The 26,262-nt window shown below is 43.2% G+C and overlaps 1 protein-coding gene across 7 annotated transcripts in view; it reads right to left on the bottom strand.

The window, feature by feature from the left end:
* Positions 1–5,244: 5,244 nt before the first annotated feature.
* FOXP4 (forkhead box P4) overlaps positions 5,245–26,262 on the bottom strand; it is a 140,047-nt gene continuing 119,029 nt past the window's right edge. For all 7 annotated transcript variants that reach the window (XM_077928935.1, XM_077928934.1, XM_028734127.2 and 4 more), the window contains 5 exons: positions 25,401–25,502; positions 10,876–10,997; positions 8,613–8,679; positions 7,303–7,469; positions 5,245–5,767 (listed from right to left, as the gene is read on the bottom strand). In XM_077928935.1, coding sequence (XP_077785061.1) covers positions 5,623–5,767; positions 7,303–7,469; positions 8,613–8,679; positions 10,876–10,997; positions 25,401–25,502 — 603 coding nt within the window. In that variant the 3' untranslated portion in view covers positions 5,245–5,622. The remainder of the gene's footprint in view (positions 5,768–7,302; positions 7,470–8,612; positions 8,680–10,875; positions 10,998–25,400; positions 25,503–26,262) is intronic.

Raw genomic sequence — 26,262 nt, 5'->3', positions numbered from 1 at the left:
CCATTCGATTCTACCAAAAGTATAAACTGGTTGCCACGTGTCCAGCACTGCAGCTACAATTCAGCCTCAGTTGCTCCATCCCTTGCCTCCAGTTGGTTTGAGATAATGGGCATTTAATATATTAACTATGACCATCATGCTATCTTTTCTTGGGCCCCTCCAATAAGTGAGTCAAGTTGAACAAACCCAAACAGTGAGGCACGGGCTTTGGTTTAAACAGAGACAGTTATATTTCTAAAGAGAACCTCTTCCCGCAAGTGAGGATGGTTACAGTTCAGATATTGGCAGTACAGCACCAGGTAACACCACTTTAATACTGGCAGAATAACGCATATACTGGGCACCCCCAGGACCAGCTGCATGTGCCTAACACAAGTTATTGTACCAGGTAGGAGAAAAACAGACTGAGGTCAGTGAGTCAGAATAGTAGTATCTTTGAAGAGTTCAAATTGATGGAACTTAGTAGGAACTGATGGGGAAAGAATACCAAGGGGTAAGATAAAAAACACTGGGGTATAACCACTCAGCTCTAGAGTTGTTTTCAAAGCAATCTGACATACTACAGTAGTACATGGATCATGATGGAGTAAGTCAAAGATCCAATAAATATCTTATTGCAATGTTGATCTACACATTAAATAGAATAAGGTGGCAGAATTCCAGAAGGAATCATTTCAGACTACAGGAATCTTAAACAAACCCTCTGTTATGTAAAAATAATCATCCAGTTTATATTAAACTAGTACATCAGGGAGAAGACAGAGGGTATAATTCAATGCTGCGCTGTTGCAGATGTTCTGCCTTGACAGATGGAATGATGCACTATTCTGGGATTCTCCCAACCCAATTTCAGGGGCATGGGGAGAGGCAGGAAGCCCTGTTGCACAAGCTGATGGAGTTTGTTAGGTGAATCCCACCCTATGTGTTTAGCCACATTTCCTACATGCAATTTACTACATGCAGGGAGTTTAAAAAAAACACAAAACATTTTCAATGTATGGGAGCATTAAAAAGATGGCCACAACAGCCCCACCCCTGCAGTCTGAAATCATGCTACGCAAAATTCTGCCATCTCACAATATGTAAATGTGTTAATTGACTCAATACCTTGAGTGGCTACAATGAATCTGCTGTGAGCTTTTCAAAACACATGCTACTCAGACAATGCCTTCAAGATCTGACAAAGCTCCCAATCATTTTGGATAATGAGGAAAGGGGTAAGGACACCAAAACTTTGGAAAGAACAACTGCTGAAAACAAAGAGAAGAATCCAAAACTGCACAAACAACCTCTGATAACATCTGAAATGAAGGAAGCTATGATCTGAAAAGGGGAGCGAGTGAGACAGAAGCAGGTTCAAGAGACCCCCATGGAATGCAAACCCTCTCTAGGCTCAACGGCGTACCCTTAATAAAGCAAATGACTAACACAAAGCAGCAATCCATGATTCTGGTCTACCTTCATTAGAAGTGTACAAAACAGCACCTGTAAACTTTGGTTTAAATAATAACTTAAAATCAAAAGAAAGTGACAAAAGGGCTAAAGGGGTGCAGGATCTTTGTGAATTTCTTTTTGGCCTATGCCAGTTGGGATAAGTCAGAATAAAAGCACCAAACAAAAATTAAAACAAAAAGTGTTTTGGTTTATGCTTCTTGTCTAAGAAAGGTCTTTGGTCAATGGTTAAGCCAATTGTAAAGCATTCTGAAGAGGGCACTAGGGAGGCATTGAGATATGGTCCCAAGGAGGAAGTGAGGTGTGGTGTGTTTCTGCTCAAACTAAGGATGGGAACATTTTCCTCAAGCTGCTTCTGGAGTTGAGCTGGGCCCTGAGGGGTGGATAGATAGTCAAAAGGTTCTGAGGTATTTTCAGCTCTTGCAGTCCGTCTTGACTGTATTTGCAGGCTTTGCCATGCCAGCCACTCACTGGCAATAGATAGTTTCTCTGGGAAGGTTATTTAAAGCTTCTTAAATTTGATTCACATCCCTTAAGCAAGATCACCTCCAGCTTACTGCAGCTTAAAGATGGCCCCTCTTTCTTCCAATAGGTATACACTTCCCATCAAACCAGAGCAACTACCCTCAATTAATCTAGATAATAAACTCCAATTTTGCTCTGCCGGTTGGTGAAGTCAGGAAGCTGAGTAGGGGGAATTCATGCTCAGTGGAGCCCTGTAGCGTAGACTCCAGGAACCAAGCATTGGTTTTCTGAGTGAGGACTGTGGCATCTCTTTATTCTTGCAGCCATGATTCAGGAAGGAAGGAAAGAAAGAAAAAAGGAAGGAAGGGTGGGAAGCTTTTTATATATCTTTACTGCTTTTCATTTTTGTCTAGGTGCGATACAAATCTGGGTCACTTAAGCACACTACTCAATATGAAGTTTCAGAAGGAAAGTGTTAGAGAGGAAGTATTGAGTGTTACATATATGGACAAATACAATCGCTTAGATAAGGCTTACATGGGGTAACATCAATCTCTGTTCTTTGTGACTTGAGGGGCAGGCTTCCCTTCCATCAGCAAACTTATTTAGAAAAAATATCACAAGGGGGTGGGGAGACTGGCCAAGAAGGTGACTAGAGATCATAGTGCATGGTGTTCCAGAATTTAATAAAAAGATATATTGTTCTAGTGTAACCCACCAGAGATCCTTCTAGGAGGTAATTCCACTGGCAAAATTGAGCAAACAGACTCAAATGATTCTGCTAGGTGGTTTTAGAGCTGTTGCAGAGACTAATCAGAGAGCACCCTTTTTTTTTTTTTTTTTGAGAAAGAGAGAGAGAACTTGATCTTGGTTAAGAGGTCTGATCCCAATCACCATTCACCTACAAATGTAAGTTTGGGGTTGTATAGAACTAATGTGTCATTCTGTACACTTAAGAGGAGGTAGAGTGGAGGCAAAAAGGCACAAGAAGTGCCAGCTGATTTACTGTAACCTTTTAAGCTAAGCTTGGGAATTAAGGAAAAGAAGAAGGAGGGATTGTTATCATGGTCTGCCAGCTGGTGAAAGGAGACTTTAAGGAAGAATTTTAACACCATTAAAATGCACTGTGCTGGAGAAAAATGGAGCAATGGTGCATACAGGCTAAAGAGACAACATTTTGAGTAGGTTAGCTCTCTTCCTTACCCAGACAGTATTACCCCTCACTTTACCAGATGGTGCTTTGAACAATAGGGGGGGGGGAATACCTAATAATGAAATAAAGAATGGTGCAAAGGAATCCTAAGACAAGTTAATCATGACTATTTTGCTCCAATGTCTTTGGGGGCCTTAGTCTGGGGAGGGCATCCAGCAAGCTAATCTACGCTGAACTTCAGTGTTGAAGCATGGCAATGGCAGCTTACTTTTCTAACATAAAGGGTTGCATACAGAACACAATTTCTTGCTGGTTTGGGAATCATCCAGGTGTGGCCAAGTACCAGCTTGTTTTCCCAAAAGGTGATGATGAAACTCCTGTATCTTGATTAAACCCTTAATGTGGGGGTCATCCACACTTGTGTTTGTCCCATGATTTCTAGGCACAAAATAGGTATGGGTTCCACTGCTTTTCCTGGGAAAACCCGCCGTTTATTGCTGAATCGGTAAACCCCATCTATTGGATTTTCTGTAGATAAGCGTTTATTCCAATTCAGCAGTACACCGGTTTTCCTAGTGAAGGAAGCAGTGGGACAAAAAAAGAACCTCTTGGACCCATGACTGGAAATCACAGGGGAAAAGGAAGTGTGGATAAGCCCTAGGTTACACAGATTTACTGGTGGGAGAGTGGATACACATGAGCTTGCTTTAGAAAGAGACTCCTCAAAAGCCCAGTATCCAACTCCTTTGACCCACTGCATCCCTTGTCCCACAATGGCCAAGACAATTTTTTGGTCACCAAGAGGGAGCTTTTCGGTTGCCCTCTCATGGAAGGTGAGGGAGAGGAGCCTTTGGAAACCATTATTTTTTTCTGCCGGGAAGAGCTCCTGGAATATCCTCTTGCCTCTCCATCCTGAAATTCTAATTTGAGGCATCAGACAATCAGTTAACATAAAATAAAAAGGCTGTGGGAAGGGTTTTTGGTTAACACTGTTTGTTCACCTGAAAGATGTACTAGATCCTACTGTAACGTTTTGGAAACTTTTGTTCCCCCTCCAAAATAGTTGGCATCTAGGAACTAATTGCTAGCATACCAATTGTGTGGTTGGATATATTTCCACTAGACAAGCTAATGTCTAGAAGGAAATGAGTGCTTCATCATAGCGTTGCTGTGTTTGGTCACAAAGGAAAAGGTTTGTTGACCTTACATTTATATTGCTTTGAGTTTTGCATGGTCAACCGGCTCTTGGTTTTCTACAGCCACATACATTGGCCTGTCCCCACTTCCCCCTCCCCCCACCACAAGTGCTTCAGATTTTGCTGGCTTTGCTAAGTCAGCTCCACTCGCATATACTTGGCCTTCCCATTTACCCACCTCTTCACTCCCACATGAGCAACCAAGAGTCATGCTTTCTGGCCTTATCCCAGCATGGGTGAAAACGGAAGGGACAGAATGGAAGCTGGGAGGAGCAAGCAAAAGGTTTGTCTTGCAGAAGTTAAAGTCTTTCCCTGAATTCAGTCTCATGCTGGGCCCCAGCAGCTTGCTGTCCAATCATCTGGCTGTTGGCTTCCGGTAAAATTTTCACAGTATGTGATGGCGCGGAATGGATATTCATCCCTGGGTTTTGTGGTGAATAAAGCTTTGTGGACTGAAGTCTGGCTGTCAAGCATGACTGGTAAAAGAAGGCTACTTCTTGAACTTGCAGGGGCACAAACACAGGTTGGAGAAAGAATAACCGAGTGGTTTTATGTGTGGCAGTGAGAGACCCTTTGGCTGTTTGTTGACCTACAGTGTATTCATGATACCCAGCTTGGTTTTTTTCCATTTCTCTCTCATTCAGGAAATGAGCAGAAGCTGGGACAACACCAGGGCCACTGTAGGGTTCTAGTTTCAAACTGCTGTTCCAGTACGTTGAAATGGTGCTAGGGGGTGTGTGAGTTGTGTATGCATATATGCTAAGTGTGTGCGCGTGAAAAAACATTCCTCCTAGTGCAAAGTTCTCAGTGGGATAAACTGACAGGTTACTGGAAATGCTTTCCATGGGAAAGTGGGGGACATTCACAGAAGCCCATGGCTTGGATGCTGCCCCCTGCTGGACTGGATGCTTCCAAAATCTTGATTTGTGGAAACAATATGGCATATGAGCTGAAAATGACAAAACACAGAGCAGACAATACGAGACACCTTCTTTTTATCCCCATGAGAATGGGGTGATGGAGCAGGGGAAGGCAACAAAGAAGTCTTCGGACAGAACCAACCTACCATCCTCGTTTATCAGTTATAAAATAATAAAAAAGTTAAAGAAAAAGCTCAACTCTGGTTTTTGTTTCTTTGCACATCCCCCTCTGTGAATGTCTGTTAAGAGTCACTGGGATGTAAGGAAGGGAAAGAAGTGTGTGCCTTCAGCAATGGGTTTTGTGGTGAACCCAAGGAAACCCTTTTGCTTTGCAGAAGTGCCTTAAACAAGATAACGCTGAAGGTCACCTTGAGGAGGTGGGAGCCATTGCTTTGTCTCTGGGGAAATGCTGGGCCTAGGTGAGGAGGGAGGGCCCTTAAGACAAGTCTTCCACTGGCAGCTCCTCCTCCATGTCTCTGTCATCAGGAATTGTCACATTCTGATTGGTTGTTCCCATGAGAGAAACAGGTCTGCTGTCATCTTCTGTCTCAGTTGGTTCTTCCTTCACATGGACTTGGTGGCTGCAGAATGGAAAGTTGGAGAAACCAAGCAGAATTAGAACAAAAATTTCCTAGGGAAAATAAGATCATTCAGGAGATTACTAGCAAAAGAAGCAGGGCAGAAACTGAACATTTGGCTGAAAGGACATTAGTCCTGACTTTTTCAAGATCCCAAATATTCGAGTCTAAACATGTTTCCCTTGGGACAGAAATTTTCGCAGCATTTGGATCAATTACATGGGCTGGGGGCGTTTTATGGCAATTATAATGTTTAATCTATACTCATTGCAATCTCCAGATTAACTTGATGTTAATGCTTCCCCAGATGAATTTTAATGCTGATTATTTATTGATTATTTGATTATTTATTTATTATTTGAATATTCATCCAAAGATCATAGAGTGGTTTACAACATAAAAACACAAAATGCGTAACAAAAACAAACCAATAACCCTCCTCCCACAAACACATTTAAAAGGCCTGGTTATAGAGAAACGTTTCCACCTGGCACCTCAAGATAGGTAATGAAGGCGCCAGGCGAGCCTCCCTGGAGAGGGCATTCCACAAATGGGAAGTCAGTGCAGAAAATGCCCATTCTTGTGTTGCCACCCTCCAGACCTCTCATGGGGGAGGCACATGAAGAAGGGCCTCAGAGGATGATTACGGGGTCTGAAAGCCCTTGTCATTACAATCAATGATTTGACATTTGGACATTGAATGTGTGGCTCCTATACCCACCCACCCATTCTAGATACAGTCGTACCTCTGCTTACGTATCCCTCCAGTTATGTAAACTTCGGGATACGTAAGCAGCAAACCCGGAAGTATATTTCCGGGTTTTTGCAGCGCTCTTCCACCACACATGCATGCACAGAAGTGGTCTTTCCAGTTGTGAAAACTTTGGGATTTGCCGGACCTCTGGAACGGATCCCGTCTGCAACCGGAGGTACCACTGTAGTTTACTACAGGTATAGGCAAACTCGGCCCTCCGCATGTTTTGGGACTACAACTCCCATCATCCCTAGCTAACAGGACCAGTGGTCGGGGATGATGGCAGTTGTAGTCCCAAAACATGCGGAGGGCCGAGTTTGCCTATGCCTGGTTCACTACGTCTGAGTAAGGCAGTATTCACTCAGACTCTTATCCAACAGTGATTCTGACATTATAGCTTGCCAAAAGGCACTGTACCACTGTGTGTTGAAGGAGGGTTCTGATGTGAAAATGAAGTATTCTTTAACAGGAAATCTGGTGAAAATTCATTAGCATTCCCAAGAAGCCCGTTTTGAACCCCAGGGCTATCCTCCCCCCCCCCCGCCCCCACTGACACAAGCAGCAGGGCAATACTCAAGTTGTACATGTATTTGATTCTTAAATGGGTCCTCCAAAAGTTGCACAGCCTGACCCACTAATGAAGTGTAGAAGATGTCTGCATTTTAAAGACTACTGTATCTGTCATTGCACTTCTAGGGCAGCCCAGTATGCAGGAGCTACCAGAGCTCCAATTCATTTTTGCCTGGAAGGAAGCCTATAGAAAAAAAGGCAAGTCTGAACTTACCTATACTGCTGTGGTGAAAGCCTGGGGCTATTGCTGCCATTACTGTTGACTTGTTCCACAGTGCTGCTCACATCATCATGGCCGACATGTAGCATGCCGCTAGTGGAGCTTGTGTTGATCATGGTGGGACTGTTCAGCAGAGGAAAGTTGCTCTCAGCCAGGGCTGCCTAAAAAGTCAAAATGCAAGTAATAAAAATACAATAGCACCATATCATTCCCTAAATAAAGACCAATTTAGTGGGTGTGTTGTGGGTGGGAATACAGTTAATGAATACTCAAAAAAAAGAAAAAGAAAAGAAAAGAAACGACAGGTTTACAAAACAACTCTAGTTCTATATAGGTAATGAGAAATAGAAATTACTTTCCCCAAGTACTTAAAGTGCATCTGGCTATATTTTCTTCTACAACAGCTCAGTGTACAGAAATGTATGTTCCACTTTTAAATCTCACAGCATGAAATGAATCAAGGAACAAAAGTAACAACAAAAGCAACTAAAATACTTTTGTAAAATCTCATTAATAAACTTTCCTGTGTTGGTTTTATTCCTTCAACAATCATGGGAATGAAACTCAGGTAGATGTCAGAAAGGTGAGCTTTTTGTGTGTGCCGAGGAAGCTCAGGGTACCTACTTCATTGGTTAAGAGAGTTCTGAAGTCTAATTTAGGGGACTTGTTAAATAGTGCTAGGTCACTGGTTCCTCAGCAGTAATCATCCTAATGATACCTGCACAATTATTCCATATCTGGACCCTCTCCCTATCCATAGACCTACAACACCCTAGTCTACCAACCTACCGAGAGGGGAGGCTGAAAGGACAATTTCATTTACCATCCTGCAAGGCACTCAGCTGTGATGAGGGAGAACGAGGCTATTTAGATATTCTGCCATTTGCTATCCTTTACTCCTTACAACTATTGCCAAAACAAATTGGTCTTTACATTGCCTAGGAGGACATTAGTGAGTTACTGCAACAAACAGTAAAGTGGGTTTCTGGCCCATTTGGAGCGAGGGCTCTCACATGACTGTGGAGAGTGGGATTGCTTAGGTTGATCTGGTTCTCCAATATGTCTTGTGGGAAAGGAGCACTGGCTATCATGTGATGAGAGAAACAGAAAAACCAAACCACCTTTTATGCATTTGATTTCTATATTTTATTTTATTTCTATATTCGCATTGCTATGAGGAACCAGTGGAGTGGGAGCTTGCTTTGTTGGACATGAACTGTGAACACAGCACTCTTTCAGCAAGGGATGGCTCTCTCTAATGGGAATAATATTACCTATAAAACTTGTTCATTGGTGGGTCATACCTGGTAGCTGGCATTAAGTGCTCCATAACTAAGGCCAGAAATCATGTTTTTGACTAAAGTTGGACTCCTGTAAACAAAAGAAGCAGCTGTTAGCATTCGTACCTAAGCACAAGATGCAAAAATAGACCCACTACGGAAGAGCAGCTGCAATAGTTGCTGCCAGTGTTAAGAACCTAAGAGCCCCGCTGGATCAGACCAAAGACTGATCTAGTCCAGCATCCTGTTCTCACAGTAGCCAATCAGATGCCTATGGGAAGCCCGCAAGCATTACCTGAGTGCAAAAGTGTTCTCTTTGCTTGTGATTCTTAGCAGCTGCCATTCAGAGGCATACTGCCCTCAAAAGTGGAGTAGAACATAGTTCTCGTGGCCAGTAATCACTGACAGGTTTATCCTCCATAAATTTCTCTAATCCTCCTTTAAAGCCATCTGTGCTGGAGGCCATCACTAGATCTTATGGGGAAATGATAATGGTGGTTCTTTTTTCAGTGTCTGAAAATATGCCCTACTGTGGCTGGAAGATGGTAACCAGTCCCATGTTATCCCCCTCCATCTACTACAATCTACAGGACTATTATCTTATCTTCCCTGACCATTGGCCATACTAGCTAGGACTGATGGGAGTTAAGAGTACAGCATTTGGAAGAGCACAGGTTAGCCACCCCTGTCAACTGTGTCCTAGGCTCTGCTGTAGTCTGTTCTGTTTCATTTTAGACATGTCTCCAGACTGGGTGTGCCCCAGGAAAATTGAATAAACATTGCAACAGTTGTCAGAGATTTTTAATCTGAAGGGCTAGGGGTTTCTTTTAATCTCTTCTCTCCCCCATTTCTTGTTTGTGTACATAAATACACTAACAGGTTTTCTATGGTTACAGGAGCTAATACCACAATTGGAATACCACCAGTGGTGCCCTGTTTGTTGCCTGTGCAGCTTCCACTAATGGTTTCTGCTAGTGGTAAGTGAATGTTTTTGGCTGTGGAAATATGTTCCTATGTGCATGCAATGCTACTGCTACATACTGCTATGATGCTTGCAGTGCTATCCTATGGTTGTCTACTCAAGATGTTCCCTTGTGTTCAATGGAGCTTACTACATGGAAATCCTATACAAACTTATACTGTGTCTGACAGCTTGCCGAACAGGATTGTTCTCCTCTTCCCAAGGATGTTGTCTGGCAAGCTATCAGACATGCTGCAAGTGTGTGCCGGATTGTAGTTTTGTTCATATAAATTTAAAGGGATGACTATCATTGGTACCCCAATAATATTTACTGATAAAATGGTTAAAGTGAAAATATGTCAGTTTACATGTCTCACATCCCTCTTCACAAAATTATTCCTTTTGCTGGAAATAGCCAGTGATGTTTATGTGACAGTTCCATACAACTGCCCCATCCTCAAATGAACCTTTGTAAAGAAAAGAGGGAATGCCTCTTCAACCCACAAATAATGTTTTGCTGACAAGAGGGTTGTTGTCTCATTGCAGGTAGAGAACATGAACCCATATTTCCAATGCAATGCATACTTCTAAATGTACATCTTTGCAGTAGTGAACACACACACAGAGATGTGATAATCACAGAGCAGTGTGCAATGTTAAAGTTCAGTTCTGAAAACTGGCACAGGCAATAAACATATTAATCAGTGAAGCAAAAGCTAAAATATGGTTCTGAAAAGAATAAATTCATAGGGAAATCTTGAAGGAATGAAAATAATAACTCAGGCCTCTCAGCCACTTCTGAGCTTACCTCAGGGATAATAGATGGGGATTATATCCCAATCATTTGAAGAGGGATATTTACTCCTTCACAAAATACTAATTCATTTACAGAACTCATAGCCACAAGATTTACCAGTGGTTGTCACTAGCTTTAAAAGCTCCCCTCCGCCCTTCAAATTCATTGGGTATTTATCTACACGTGTTAACAATTATGTATGTTCAGACACGGTATACTGCCAAATTCAGAGGACAGCTGTTGCCTTCAAGCCTTGTGTGCAAATTTCTCAGTAACATCTGCCAGGGCACAGTTGACGACACAGGTGGACCTTTGGTCCTGACCAGCCAGGTTGTTTTCATGATTCTGCCTCTGAGTGTGCAGCCCAGATGAGAAACATGTTGCTGGAAGATGTGCTGCTGCCCCACTGCTCCCCTCCTATGTACTCCCCCCACCCCATGAGATGAGCTTTGCATACTCCCAGCCATTCTCATATTCAACTGCAGCACTCCTCTTTCCATGGAGGCTGCCTGGCAAGCTGTCTGACACACCCTGTCATCTTTGGTGGCCTTCTCTTTTGGTACTCAAGTTCATCTACAGTCCAGACGGCTCCCTTGACATTCTCCACTCGGACGAAGCACTTGTGTAGGCTCAGGTTGTGGCGTACGGCATTCTGCAGGGAGGACAGAAAGAAGATAAAGAATGATGTTGGAACACGTGAAGACCTTCTGCTAGACACCCCTCTCGGCAACGCTTCCAGCTGATACCTCTGTTAGCAGCTAGTCTCCTACAGATTAGTCAGCAACCTGCTACCAATATCCTGAAAATCGGTCTCTCTGTATAATGGGGGATGATGCTTTCGGTCTACCATTTTCTGAAGACAACCATCTGCTCTTTATGGTAATAGCTAGATATTTTGGGTATTGTCTCTACTGTACATGCTCCTATGCCATATTACTCAGCTAGATTGTTGCCTGGGTCAGCACCACCTCCTGATCAGTTATCACATCGTCTCATCCTAATCATGATTGGTCCCAGCCACCTCCTCACAACAGCAGGGATGTGCTTGCATACCTCGGACTATCCTAAGGAAACCCTCAGCAGCACACACCAGCAGTGGGAGCGGAAGATGAGCCCCTCTCCTTCAAGGGCAATTGATGGGATCAACAAATGCCAGCGGCAGCTGGGAAAAGGCTTGGTCAGAAATGCAGAAGGAGAGGGCTACTGTGTGACATTCCAGCAGAGCATGCTATGAAAAATGTTTCAGTCCTGTTATTCTGAGATCAGCAGGACAGCGACCACACCATTCCATTCTCTGGGACACTTGCTAACAAAGCTTCCATGGAAGAGCCATTTTGTGATTGTGTGTCTTGTTCTCACCTCCCACGGAAGTGAACTGAGAATGGTTGCTGGGCTTCCACAAACCAGCCTACGTAATTGCCCATTATTGGCTAAATGTAGAGAAAAGGGAGGGAGAGGGAAACTAAATATCGTGCTGGGAAATGAATTGCCAATGCCAGCTCCTACTTGGAAATCCTCAGCCTTCCCCCCTCCCATCACGCAGCCCATCCTTCCTCTTTATTCTGTGTTGCCCATCTTTACATTTCTAAATGTAAAATAAAGAAAATGCACGTACACAGGCAGTGTTGCCCCGAGAGATACTAGCTCCCTTTCCCCCCTTCCAGCTCCCTGCCATTTGCTACTGCCCCTATTTCATTACCAATTTTAATTTGCCTCTAATTAAATCCTGTGTATTTTTCCGACTCACTTGCTAATCCATGAGGGAGGCAGGAGGCTGGAGTGGAATCTCTCCGAGCTATAATTACAAAGGGCCTAATCACGTCGGGGCTCTGCCTTTGAATAAATTTCCTTGCATTAAGGTTCTCAGATTCTCTGCCTTGCAAATGAGAATGACCCCAATTTCAGGATGTTGGCCTCGGAGGGTTTTTTTTTTATTTCGAGTCCTGATTCGTGATGAGAGACTAATTCGTTACGCTAAAACATTAACAGCAATTTAAAAGGTCGAACGGGGGCCGTATAAACAAAAGAGCTGGCCAAGACAACAAGGCAAAAGAGAGAGATGGGGAATAAAAACCCCACCTTCGAAAGTGTTACAGTTCTTGGAAACTCAATGAATCAGACTTTTTCTTCCCATACTGGATACAGTATTTTTCAAGCCTACCGATTCCTCCTCCCCATCGACTTCCTTCTATTATTTACCCACCTGAATATTTGTGACAATGCAATTGTCCCTTCCTGGTGCCCCTGTTCTCCAGACATGAGAAGAGAGGCCTCAATTTCCATTTTTGTTATAACTGACAGCAGTTCAGGCTAGAATTATATGGGGCCTGATGTTGCCCATGTACCACTTGAAAATGTGTTCATCACTAGCATACTCTTATCACTACACAGTGTTCAGCAACAGAGGAAACTTCTTTCCTGCATTCTCAGTAAGACCACATCAACTAACAGTAAGGTAAATGGTCATTGCATATCAGGCATGCTTACGAGCAGTAAAAACCCAAACACTGCATCTTGCTCAGTCTTGCCATGCTTGTGGCATGTTGGCACACATTTCCAATAGGTAAATACTATGCCAATTTTCAAGGTAAGGGCCCTTCTACATGGCACTGTTTGCTTGCGGCAGCTCTGCATAAGCGTTGCAAGAGCTTGAGGGATTTCACATGGCATCATGGCTTGGACTTGGTAACACTTTCAGGGAACTGAATAGCAGCCTGATGAAATGGCTTGGGGATTTGCTTTGCTGCTCTCAGAACAGAGTACTGAATAGCGTTTCTTCTTCTGCACCACCTTTACAATGACATTTGAAGTGCCTTATAACCCTCTCTCTTTTTGTGGCATTGATGCTGCTGCAGTGAGAGGTGCAGATGAGCTCTGTGACTCTGTGGTTGATCATCTGTGAGTAGGAGATCTGCCTCAGGGCTTACCCCAGACAGGAATCACACAAGTGTGTGTGTGCATGAGAGAGAAAGCATGCCTAAATGGCTCGCTGAGTTCCACAAAGGGAATCTCAGGCAGGAAGTGAATCTGTCTCTAAAGACAGTCCCAATGAAGAAATCAAGAGAATAAGGTCAAGCTTTCCCTGTAAAATGCTATGGCCTCCTGTTTTGTTTTTGGTACAGCAAATCCTGTATGGGATTGGTTACTGTTGGAAACACCACATCTGCTTCTGTTACAAAATGACGGCCTTTTCTCTTTGGTCTCCACTGAAACCGCTTTGAAGGCAGACACCCTCCGGCGCTGAAATCAGCAGATGAGCACGTACGTCTTTTGCAAACCTGTGCTGGGAAAAATTCTACCTCTGTTTCATTAGTGTGGCCGTGCTGCTATTGGCCAGATGCTGAAGCCCAATAATGTTATCTGCATGTGGCTCATGAGGGCCATAATGAGACCGGGAAATCGTCCCCATTCTGCCCCAAAATATGGCAGTGATGGATTTGGGTTGCAAGGGTCTCCCCATTTGACACTGATCCCTATCCAGTGGACACCTTCTATCATTTATTTTATTTACAAACTTTCTGAACTGCTCTTCATCCAAACACAACCTTGGCTTGAGTGTGTGTGTGTGTACACAATGCTAGCAGAAACTATAAAGCAAAACATTAAGCACCACAGAACAATAAAAACTGGCTAAAAACCAAATCATTTAAGAGCAAGGCTTGCTCTTCTGATCATCAAGAGGTATAGAACAGACTCAGGCTCGCTTAGCACCCATTCAGTGTTTTATGGGGTACCACTAACCATCCATAGCTGGCAACAGGACATTGGCTTGCTTATCTGCACAGGGCACGAAAGGAAATGGAGGCCAAATGAGGCCACTACATGTGCAGGGATGTTCACAGATTCTTCCTGAAAATCCCACATGCATTTTCATAAGCTGTCTAGGAATAACTTCACACAGAAATCCCAGGAAGGAAAAATCTATGAAAGGTGCTTCTGGCAGCATCTGAAGAAAGAAGCACTAAGCTTTCTAGCTCTTTATGTGGATTATTCGCTGTCTCTTGGCCACCCCAGTGGCTGGCAGGAGGGTGTCGCCAAGTGTGTCTTTCCTTACTTCTGTGGTCTCCTGCTCCGGGGAGGCCTCCTTGCATGATTTAAATGCAGCTTTTGTGTTTTGACAGAGTATTTGTTTAATGCCAGGCTTGGCTGCTCTGTTTGCTTCTTATCTTTGTCTTTTCTAATGATGTTTGCTTTATGCCCCTGGCCCAGCTTCTCTCCCCAGCTTCTACCCCAGCCATTCAGCATCTCCCTGTTACATGTGCTGCCGCCGCTGCCGCCATACCAACAAAATCCTCCTCACACCTGCCTCTTTGCAGGCACCTCTTGCCATACCTCTTGGCACCTATTTACTTTGCACTCACCCAGCTCCTACTACCTAAGTACCTGAAATTGCTCCAGAAGGATTAAACCATCATTTAAAAAATGAAATGCTTTCTTTGTGAGACAACCAACGTAATATGCGCTTTCACTGGAACAAGCCGTAGTGCTGGAATTTCTGTTCCTTCCCATACCTCTTTTATACTGACATTATTTTCTTCAATTTTGCCAGAGACAATAAAGAAAAATATGGGACTAAATGGCAAATTGAAGCAAACACAAGATTTTAAAGCTATTTTTCAAAGTAAGATTCTTTTTTTTTAGTAGAGATTTTCAGTCTGCACCAATCTATTTCTAATTAGCCAAGGGTGCAATTAATGTGTGCACAACATAAATAAAGGATGTAGAAATGGACATCATTCCTCACTTCCTCTCTAAAGGCTAGAAAGAAAGTCCAAAAATTTGGATTTCTGGCTCCTGCCCTAACCATTTTAGGCATAGCATTTTCTATGGGGCATGTAGTTTTAAACAAGAGTGACAGCTATAGCTTGGCATATCTCCACATCCCCTTCCCCAATTCTCTTCGATAGGACCCTACTTGCAACGTGTCCGGGATGCCGTCTACAGTTATTTGTGTCTTGCACAAGCACAGCTTATTTACTTGTAGTAATCCACCTGAACCATTAGGGGGACTCAATGATTGGTGCACAAACTTACTTACAGAGCACTTGAAATGATTGCAGCCTTCCTCAGTTTGTTTAAATTACCTATTCACAGACACCCAATCTGGTTAATATTGTGGCTCTTACTCTTTGCTTAGAAAGGAAAATAAAAGGGTCATCTAATCACAGTCTTGTTTCAAATCATTCCCTACGCCAAAACTCAAATGTTCCCATGACACTTGCTTAAAGGCTGATGCATTTAACCAAAGTACAAAAATCTAAATAGAACATAGATAATTAGTCTTATAATTGTTCACATCGAAGGGAGAGCAGATTTTGTTTTTACATCACCCTCTCAGGGGCACTTTGATACACCCCTTTTTAGGATACAGAGTTTAATTGGCATATCCAGCCAAGCATGCAACTCAAAATATGGCAATGTGTCTTTTTACTATTAGCATGTATATTGGGGCATCACTGGGCAGAGCAACCCCTCCCCCCCCCACATGTTGTCACTCATACATGCCAGGCATGCACTTTTCACCGCACAGATTTTAAAGAGCAACACATGTAGTTGTCTTCAGAAGGTCCCATAGGGTTAAGTAGGAGAGATGAAGGTGGTAAAGTCAGAGGAAAATTCAGTGGTGCAAAACACTGGAATGAAAGACGGGGAGACTTTATGAGAGCCAAGGTTTGAGACAAAGAATGAAATGAAAAGAACGAATATATAGTAGGATTGTATTAGCCTTGTACACCCCCCCTTGCCAAGAAAGTGGGAGTTGCTGAAACAAACTCTTGCTGATACTCTGTACCAATGAACAAAAGCAGCTGAGGAAGGCTTAGAGGATGAGCATAGACGAAAACCTGTAAACCTTACAGAATTAAAATACAGGCACAGCAATACGTTGTGAAGCAACAGATCTCATGCTGGGGGTGGTGAAATTACACATTTCAGTTCTCTGACATCATTATTCATGGTCAGTCATCCAGACAGAGGCACAGAACACCAGCAACAAAACAACTGATTTGGGAACAGGATGCCAGCCTTCCTCACAAAACAGGGCCTAACATATTTCCAGGCGCGCTTCAAAGAAATTAATTTAGAATTAACCATTTTCTCACAAGTAACTGAAACGTCTGTAATTCTGCTGTCAAATCCACCATGTCTATGGCGTACTTTAAATATCTCTGAATCATTAACATCAAAAACATGAAGGTGAATAACAGCAGTTAGTATTCACTCATGCAACAAGCCCAGATTTACAAATAAGAGCCCGCAGACTATTATGAAAATTCGATATAATGGAAAACACCTTGCACTAAATGACTAATGTTTCATAAGAATTAAGGTTGTTAATAGTACACAGTGAACAAGAAAGATCAAAAGGTGAAGAAACAAAATAGTTTGTGCTATAAATAACAAGTGAGAAAAGAGCTGCAGCTTTAAAAAATAAATAAATCCAGTTTTATTCCTATCTAACGCGCACGCGCACCCCCCCCCCCAGGGCACAACCCAGCCAAAGTTAAGCACTTTAAGTCACATTATTTGCAATAGAAGAGCAGTGCTATGCACATGCTTAACATTTTTGCTGAAATTTAGTGAACTGTTTTCTTTCTAGCAGTATACAAACAGATTTATTTCTGTCTTGCAACCCCTGGCAGAGACAAAATGGGACAAGACATCCACTGCCAATGAAGGAGGGGAGCATGGTGCCCATGTGCACTGTCTCCACTGGGCTCTTCCCTCCTGCCTGCACTTTTGGTAAGGGAATGAAAGTGGAACAACCCACTTGCAGGCCTGGAAAGGAAGAGGAGCTATTGCTGTTATGGCATTTCTTTACAACAAGGGTGTAAAACTCTAAATTACCAAGGGACACTTTTAGGACTGCTTTACCCCATCAACAACGGGCAAGCATTTCTGCCAATTGTTATACTCTGTCTTTTCTTTTTAACCACTTCCCTGTTAACTCCCATGCCCCCTGCTCTGTATTCCATACTGTATCAGAACTACCTCAGGTCCTTCTATAGCTGCTCTCACTTATCGTACTTTCACCCAGCACATCCTATTTGTCACAGCATCCTCATCTCCTCCTTTCCTCTTGCTCTCAACCATCATATCTGCTATGCACTAGAAAGCTCTTCCCCACAATCTGTACCAGCTTCTCTCTCATTTCCCTGTCTCTCTGCATCCTCATCTCTATTACTCCCTTTTCTTCTTTGAGTCTTTTCCCACTCTATTTCTGACCTTCTTAATTATCTCTACTCTTCACTACTGAAGCCCATGGGCAAGAGGACACAAAGGGTGGAATGCAATGTTGTGCTAATATTATTGTTGTGCCAGAACAAGCATTTCTGCTTGCCAGATGGAATGATTTCCCGCCTTGCCTCCCTGAACCGTTCAGGGGTTCACCTGAACACCCAGAGCAGATCTGGGGGAGATGCAGGAGGCACGGGGGGGGGGGGGCTCCACTGTGCTACAGGAGTCCTTGTGCTGGCTTCCACTAGTGCTCCAGCTTAGTTGAATCTGGCCCTAACCTTTCTTTTTCTTAGCAATTTATGCTATGAAGGCGTTTCCGACGCAAAAAGGCTATATAGCATGGCCAGCTGAATGAATCACGCTTTCAAAAATGGTACCAGTTCCACTGACTACCTCTGAATCCAGGGAAAGAGAAGGACCAGTCTACCAACCTCACTCCACCTGTTAATGAATCTGTGAGGTTGAGAGAGATTTGTACTCACGCACAATAAGGTAGATACGGGCTACAAAGAATGGATGTTTGACATTCTTTTTTGTGGCAGTGCAAAGATTACAGAATGCCCTCCTTTGCAAAAGCCATACGGCTACTTCTTCTAAACCAGGGGTAGTCCAGGCAGGCAGAGATTGACAGGTCAGGTGGGGATATTGTGTGCACTAATACTATGGGGCACCAGCTGCTAAAGGTTTTTTTTAAAACCAGAAATTTCCATGTTCAAACCCAGAAATATTTTACAACCCAGACACATTTCCCCCTAAAAATGTTAGGTGGAGCAAACTAGTGCTCCTGGTAGGGTGCTATAGTGGTTTTAGCCTTGACAGACTGACTGTGGGCTGGAGGGCTAACATTTTCATTCAAAGGTAGCAGAGAGGAGAAGGAGGAGAGTTCATCTGTTTGCTGAAGAGATAATTTATGATAAGTGACTTAAGAGACAAATGTGTCCACATGTAAGGATCTCTCTTTGAATATTCCATTTCTGAGCAATTTCATATTGTTTGCCTAACATAAGCCCCCTTCATACGTGATCAAGGGGCAGCAGTGCTGTCACAGAGATTCCTTGTCACAACCAAATGTTTGATGTGCATGTCTGCAAAAGGGAAATCTACTTATATAGACCTGTACACATGTAGGCTTCTTTGTATTCTGACATGGGTCAGGGTTCCACAGAATGCACAGAGATCTACATATATGGCTTTCTGCACTGCAGACACCCATGCCTAATGCAATGTAGCCCCACTGCCTCTTGATCATGTGGCACCTCCTCTCCATGGTGAATGCATGAAGGGGGATATTCTCCGCCTAAGGCTTTTGGGGACACATTCAACAGTACTGAAGATTTTGTGGGGTCCCTGCTCACTTTTGGTCTTCTGCCCCATGTCCACTCACCCTAGGAGACATTTTGAAGTTCACATAGTCCACGACTGTATTAAGGAAGACTTTGCATATAATTATTTAAATGACACCACACAACTATGAAACAGAAGACTTTATGTCCTCTGGACAGGAAAATTCTAGAAGTACTCCATCTCTGGTGCAATCAACATCCCTTTTACAAGTGTCCCTGGGACTCCTGTGATGAAATGCAAGAGGCAGGTAGCATGATAACTGTGAAGAATGAGCTGATATTTCATTTTGTTACCAACACATTTTTATTTATCTTATGCAAAATATATTTACTTTTGTGTGTGTGTGTGTGTGTGTGTGTGTGTGTGTGTGTGTGTGTGTTTAAAGCAGCCATAACTTGCCCACTAGGGAAAAGGACAGGACAGAAGTCCAAAAGAGGGATAGGTTTGGATATAGCAGTATACAAATATATCTGCCTACCGACGTTAGAGTACAGCTGCAAGCAAGCACTCTCGTATACCTGCACTCTAAAACTGTAAGAAAACATAAAAGCACAAGGCTGTGTGCTGTTGGCATAATAGTTAAAGACATCACATGCTGCTTGAAAATTTCACAGCGGTTGTATTCCCTCAAGCACTTTCCTATCTGGTGTTTTGAGAATGCGATTACAGCATAGCATAAGCTATTATAGCTGAAATTTGTTGTATTGTAAATAATTACATAGTAGGAAAAATTCGTCCTCTGGCAGGTGAATTGACTAGGTGTCAGCTAATAATTGTTTTCCAGACTCTAGTGACTAAGATTATATAATTCTTGAAGAAGCTGGAGTGAATATTCTTTCAAGTCTCTCATTTTGCACTTGAATAGGTTAACTATCTGTCTCCATCTACGGATGATGTGGCGAGCAAACCCCTAGAATCAGAGCTTACAGTGATTTGTTACATGAGCGCAGGCACAGCTTATGTTAACCAGAAATGAAGGGACCCTTTTCCTCAGCTGAGTGGCAACTAAATAAAGGAGGGAGAGAAGCTCCAGACATGAATGACAAACAAAATCCAGGGCTTTTATAGATAGTGAGCTAGGATATTCTATTCCTTCAGTTGCTAGATAGAGCTGCACAACCTAAGCAGAGCTGTCAGCCAACTGCAGCACCCACCCTGCCTGTTTTTGGCCCTCCAGCAGAGAAGTCCAGGAAGATACCTGCACTATAGTCTACATAGCTTTTCATTTCCCTAGAATCAAACTCTACAGCCAAATCGACCGCAAAGCTTTACCAGCCTGTTGCAACCAGATCACCATGTTCAATGGTTTCCTGCCTATAAGACCCCCTCAAGGCAGATTTACACGTTGAAATGCATACCTCTAAAAATGTAATGAGCAAATGAGCCAAATACTTGTTTGTAAATGCATGTATCATATCACTAAACACAGCAGAGAGCTAGGATTGGCTCCAACTCCCTATCACAAACACTTAGTTGCTAACCCAGGTTTGCTGCCAAATAATATATGGAAAGGCACTTAATGTGTGAACCGCTGAGAAAATGAATGCCTTAGGTATTCTTGCTGAGTTTAGCAAGGCAGAAGAAGAGATAAGGGTGGGGGTAGAAAGAGAGCGTATAAAGGGACAGTCTGCAATCCTACACTCCCTTGCCTAGGAGTAAGCCCTATTGAACTCTGTGGGATTTACTTCTGAGTAGACATCTATAGGATTGTGCTGGAAAGGGTGCAAAAAGAGAGTACTAGAGATAGTGGTGAAGTGAGACCAATAGCAGCGGAAACAGAGAAAGGGAAGTAACAGATCCGTGTGTCAGGAGACCTGTGGAAAGGAGAGAGAAACAAAAAGGGGCATAACCGTTGGAGGGAACAGGGACACCTGCTGCTGTGCAGTGAGAAGAGAGAGTGAGCGAGCAAGCATATGCTGTGGGGTGCGGAGAGGAAAAATGCTGAGATGGGGAACAGAGAAAACTCTGGGTTGAGTAAAAGAGAGGACAGTAACGACAGAAAGGGCTGCAGACCACCACAGAGAGGGGAACGGAAAACAGGCAAGGCTATCAATGACAACGATGCAGAGAGGCGAATGTGTGCACTATAGTCTATATAGAGAAAAAGTGGGTTAACAAAAGCAGGGCTCAAGTAACTCACCCTTCGCATATTCACAGAGAGGAGGATTGGGCTGGTGGCCCTGCTGCTGGCTCACACATGTTCTACCCATGCGTAAAGTAGTCCTATGCATGCATCAGCCTGTGCGCACAGAGCGCCTCCACTTATGCTGAGATCCTGGGTCAATCAGGATCGCCCCTCATGCATGCAGATGCTTTATGTTTATAGCACCACTTTACATGATGGCCAAACATGTGGGTCCTGGTCACAGCCCAGCTCCCCCCATCAATGCATGAGGGTGGAATATATGAACATCTTAAGAAGAGTACCAATAGGTTAGGATTACAGCAACAGGGTTTTGCTACAGTGGACGTCCAATGCAATCCTCTTGCACTGCTAAAATGTAACAGTGGTTCTCAGTGTGCTTTGAGTTGTGCATCCATGGGAAAGCATCCACCCACAAGGACTTCCTAACTAAGCAAGAAGAACTGGAATGGCAATACATCGAGGAGAACTGGACCACCAAAGCCATAGGAACTCCACATGCATCTAATTCAATATTTTAGCACAAACTCACAAAATGGAGGAAAATGGACGAGAACAAATAAAGGTACCAGGTTGTGTGCAAGTTTGACATCTTTCCTCTGTGATGATATGCCAACTTCCAGAGCAATTGCACAATTTCTCCAGGGTGCCATAATGTGGGACGTCAGCCATGGGCACCACAGCTGCTTTGTGGCTTTCAGGGATTAGATGCATTGAAAAGCACACCAAAGAAAAGCAAAAACCAACATCTACGCAAATGTGCGAAACACTAAGCACCTAGCATGTTTATCATGCTTAAGTAGGCACTCAGTCTCTTCCTAGTAGTCTCTTCCTAGTAGTTTTGTCCTTAGATTCAAGCCCAGATCTTGGTATCATTTGTTTATATGCCTGTTGGTGTGTGTCACATTTGTACATGTATGTTTGTATATATAGGGAAAGGAAGCTAACAAGCTGCACAAAGGACCTTCCTTCTGCTTCTTCTTCCTTGTTCAGGCAGTACGAGAAAAGAAAAGAAAAGGCAGCAACAAAAAAGAGTTTTGACTTCTTTCCCCTTTGCCTGAGGCTTTAAGATTTGTTTTCTGAAACCAGCCTGTTTGCCAGTTTTGCAGACATGCCAAGGCCTCACAGATGAAGGATGACAGAAAAGCATTGCTTTCAAGTATTTAGGACAGGGTCTTTTCAGTAGCAGCACCCCAGTTATGGAATAGCCATCCTGGAGAGGTGCACCTGATGCCACCTTTATGGGCTTTTCGGTGCCAGGTGAATATCTTTCCAGGTCTTTAAAACTTCGTTGTTTTGGTCTCTCAGTTTTAAATTTGAGGTTTAAAATTGTTTTTAACGGTTTCAATTTTTGAAAATAATTTAATTTTTTTTATGTTGTACTTGAATATTATATATTTTTTTCTTTATGAGCCACCTAGAAAATGCCTGTTATGGGGTGGCTACATAAATATAGTAAGCAAGCAGATAAATAATTTTTCTCCGAGTTTGTTCCCCAGAAGCTAGGGTATAGGCTAGGGTATAGCTAGGGTATGTAGTCAGGAACAGTCACAGGCAACAATGGACAAAGCCATCATACTTTAGCCTGGCGTAATCTCCCTTGGGAAGGAAGACAACAGAAATGGAGGAAGAGGCATTTTCTTGCCCTGCTTCCTGGTATCTCTTCACTGAAGATTCCATAAACTTGGGACTTCTTCACTGAAAAGCACATGCACTACCACATACAGCTACCCTTCCCCAAGGACGTTAATAGGTGACTTAGTACTTTCAGCACTTCTCTATGAATTGATCCAAATAAGTTCACTCACTTCCTACATGGTTGATGCCATTACCCCCTTTTCACTCACAGAAAATAACTTGCTAGTCTCAGACTTGTGTTTGCTTAATGGGCAGCAAGCTCTGCTTGGCCGTTATCAAGAGTTTGACGGTTACACAATGACTCTGGCTTCCCGTCTGAGGGAGTGATTGTATCAGGGCTTACATGTGACACTGGCAGAATTATGTCATGTCTGGAAGACAGAATCTTATCAGGCCTCCAGCTGAAAGGCAGAGATGCCCAGCTGCAGGAACACAACACACACCCCTCTACTCTGGAGATAGTCCTATCCTCTCTCTCACCCTCCCTCACTTTTGTATCTCTTCTGGAATTACTTCTTCTGCTTTCCAGATCTCACTGAACACATGAGCAAGGAATGGATCAGTGTATTCAGAGAGAGTGGACACTAACAGGCCAAGCTTTGAATTAGGACAAATGTCAGGACCACCTTCACATGATGAAAGCACACACACATTTTAAGGATGTACGCTTTTGCTAAAATTGAATTCTTCAGGGGAAAAATACAAGCAAAGGGAGTTGGATTTGATTCCAAGAGCAAGTATCGGCACCTGCATATCCAGAGCATGTGCCTCCAGTACACAGTAGGGGAGGTATGCTCATTCTCTGGTTTAGAAATATTCAAAGAAGTAGCTCCTTTATACAAGTGAAGCTATTGGTCCAGCTTGCTCAGTATGGACTTCACTAGCTGGCAGTGGTTTCTGAAAGACTCTCTCATCCCTACCTCAAAAGTACTGAATCTGAGACTTTCTCTATGCAAAGCATATGCTCTACTACTAAGCTATGACCCTTCCCCATTGTTTCCCACACAATGCCTTTACAGAGATGGACTGGCAACTGCCTAGAGAGTTATACATTATGGTGAAAAGGAGAGCGACAGAGACAGACAAATCAAGATTATGATTATAGCAGTAATCAAGACCTCAGTTAGGATCATGGGCCTACTGCAATATTACATATATGTTAATGTAACAGAGGAAACCGGCCCCTTCTTGTTGTGCCATTTTACAGATGGGAAGACAGAAACACCAACTGACAGCTAACAGCCCATAGGGAATCTGAACCAGACAGGAGACTGGGTGGCTCTTCTGTTAGCCCCTTTTCATGGGCAATATTGTTTTCTGTTACAAAGATTAAGTTGCCTCCTCATGTTCTTCTTCCCCAAGGTTGAAAGTTGAGTATTAGCAGCTCACACACAATCTTCCCTATCAGGAGACCATCTGCATCCCAATGCTCTGAAAAGCCAGCCTGAATCGTTGCTAGCTTGGCTAAGGCATCATCTATTTGCCACATGCAGTGAGATACCAGCCCCCGGGTTATCATTAACCTTATTTTCTATTTCTAGAATCTCTAACTCCCCTTCTGCTTTTCCTGTAGACAAGCCACGTGCATGCCAGCACAGACCTATTTCTGCAGCCTTATAACGGAACAGATTGGTCACATGCTGTTGTCACCCACCCACACATCACTGCCTCCACCTCAGAGGCCTGAAACAGATTCTTCTAAGAGAAGGAATATAGTTCCCTGGCTTGTTTTACCACCCAGGCAGTTTGACACATTTTAAGCTAAATTATCAATTTGTCAATTGTGCCGAGTACCCACAGCTCTCTCACCAGAGCGAGCTACAACCGCAGGGCCTAGTTAGAAAGCAATGGAGATGGAGGGACGTTAGATATTCCTCGCTACTAGTACTCCCTGCTTTCAGAAGGTTTTCATCCATTGGTCCCAGCTCCTTTCCCTGACAGTCTCACAGTCACATCACAATTACTGAAAGCAGCACAAAAAAAGGATGGGTGTGTGTAAAGGAGATAAGAATGACTCATTCAGCTACTTCCCCCTGCCCTTCAAGTCACATCCAAGGAAGGGAGCTGCCTACCTTGCCAGTGGCAAGTTCCCAAAGATATGGGGAACTTACACATCTCACTACAGGTATAGGAGAAATAAGTCAAAAGGAGGGAAAGTAGACCGTGCAAGTCACTCACACTTTGTTTTAGCCACCTCTTTCACCTGAATCCATCCTTAGGTACATAGAGTGTATTACAAAAGGCAGTGCATATTTCTTTGTGGATGCTGCCTTTACCATAGTATCCAAGCACCATACGTTCTGTGTAATGCTAAATGGAGTGGGAAACTGAAACATGAATCTGCATCCTGGTGTCATAAACGAATGAATAATCCTTCCTCTCCAATTCTAAAAAGAAGTAAGAACATGCAGAATATCTATTCTGAAGTGGCCTTGTTGTACCACTCCAGAACAGAATCTTTAGCAGAATGTTGACAGAGTAAATGCCTTAATTCATTAACTTCTTCAGGATTCCCAGTATCATGTCCATATGTAGTTGCTTAATAAGAGTTCCCTGCTCCCACTTATTTAAGAACCTCTTCCACCAAAAACATTTGGGACATGAATTTAGCAGGTCCTCCAAGTTGAGACCCAGTTCTATATTAAGAAGTGTGTTGGCACTAAAGCTGCATTAAAATCCCAGACTAAGCTTTACCTTCCAGGTAGCTGTGTTTCTCCTGAAGTAGGCAAACATCCGTGTGAACCAATTGTAGATTTCATTCAATGTTAGCTGCCTGTCGGGTGTCTCAAGGATAGCCTGCATTGAAAGGTGAGAAAAAGTTACTCACAGACATCAGTCCCGTAAGTTCTTACCACCAGTACTAGGCAAACCATTATGAGGACATATGAGAAGATGCTGCTCTGCTTTTCAACTACACATTTCAAAAAGATCTGGATTTAGGACATCCATGTTTCACACTTGAGGAATACAACATCAGGTGGGGACCAACATGCATGAAACAGCCACCACAGATCCAACACTAAAAATACCTGTATAGCTGTACAAGGTTACTCCGAAACAATGCATTTTTAGTGAAGACAGTTCATGAATTGAGACTCAAGTAACTGAGTGATAAGGCTTTGAGAGTGATTTGTATGAATGTGCGAACCAGCCCAAACATAGCCTTTATTAAAGATACAGGAGAAGCCAGATATGTTGCAAAGCAATTACCTACCCAAGATTATAGACCCCCCCCCAAAAGAAGAAGCCAGGAATGAAATATATTATGGACTGAATAGCTAGTCCTCAAATATAAAAGGAGGTACAGAAGCATTACTCTCATAATTCGAATGCTCTAAGGCTAAATGCTTCAGGCTAAATGCACTGAAGCAAGCTTAGCAGCAGAGGAACAGGGAACCTCAGGCCTGGGGTGTGCATGTAAAGGGTGCCCTTGTGACTCTCCCAAGCCAGACCCCTCTGCAGGCCACAGGTCTCACTAGCCTTGCTTCACATCCACCTTGAGTATTTTTGCCTGGTGGGAATGCGTCTTTGAACTCCGATAATGACTTTTGCTTGT

This window comes from Podarcis muralis, chromosome 5 (genome assembly GCF_964188315.1).
Source record: "Podarcis muralis chromosome 5, rPodMur119.hap1.1, whole genome shotgun sequence".
In the NCBI taxonomy this organism is placed as follows: domain Eukaryota; kingdom Metazoa; phylum Chordata; class Lepidosauria; order Squamata; family Lacertidae; genus Podarcis; species Podarcis muralis.
The sequence above is the reverse complement of the archived record's forward strand: the minus strand, read 5'-3'. Positions and strand labels throughout refer to the sequence as shown.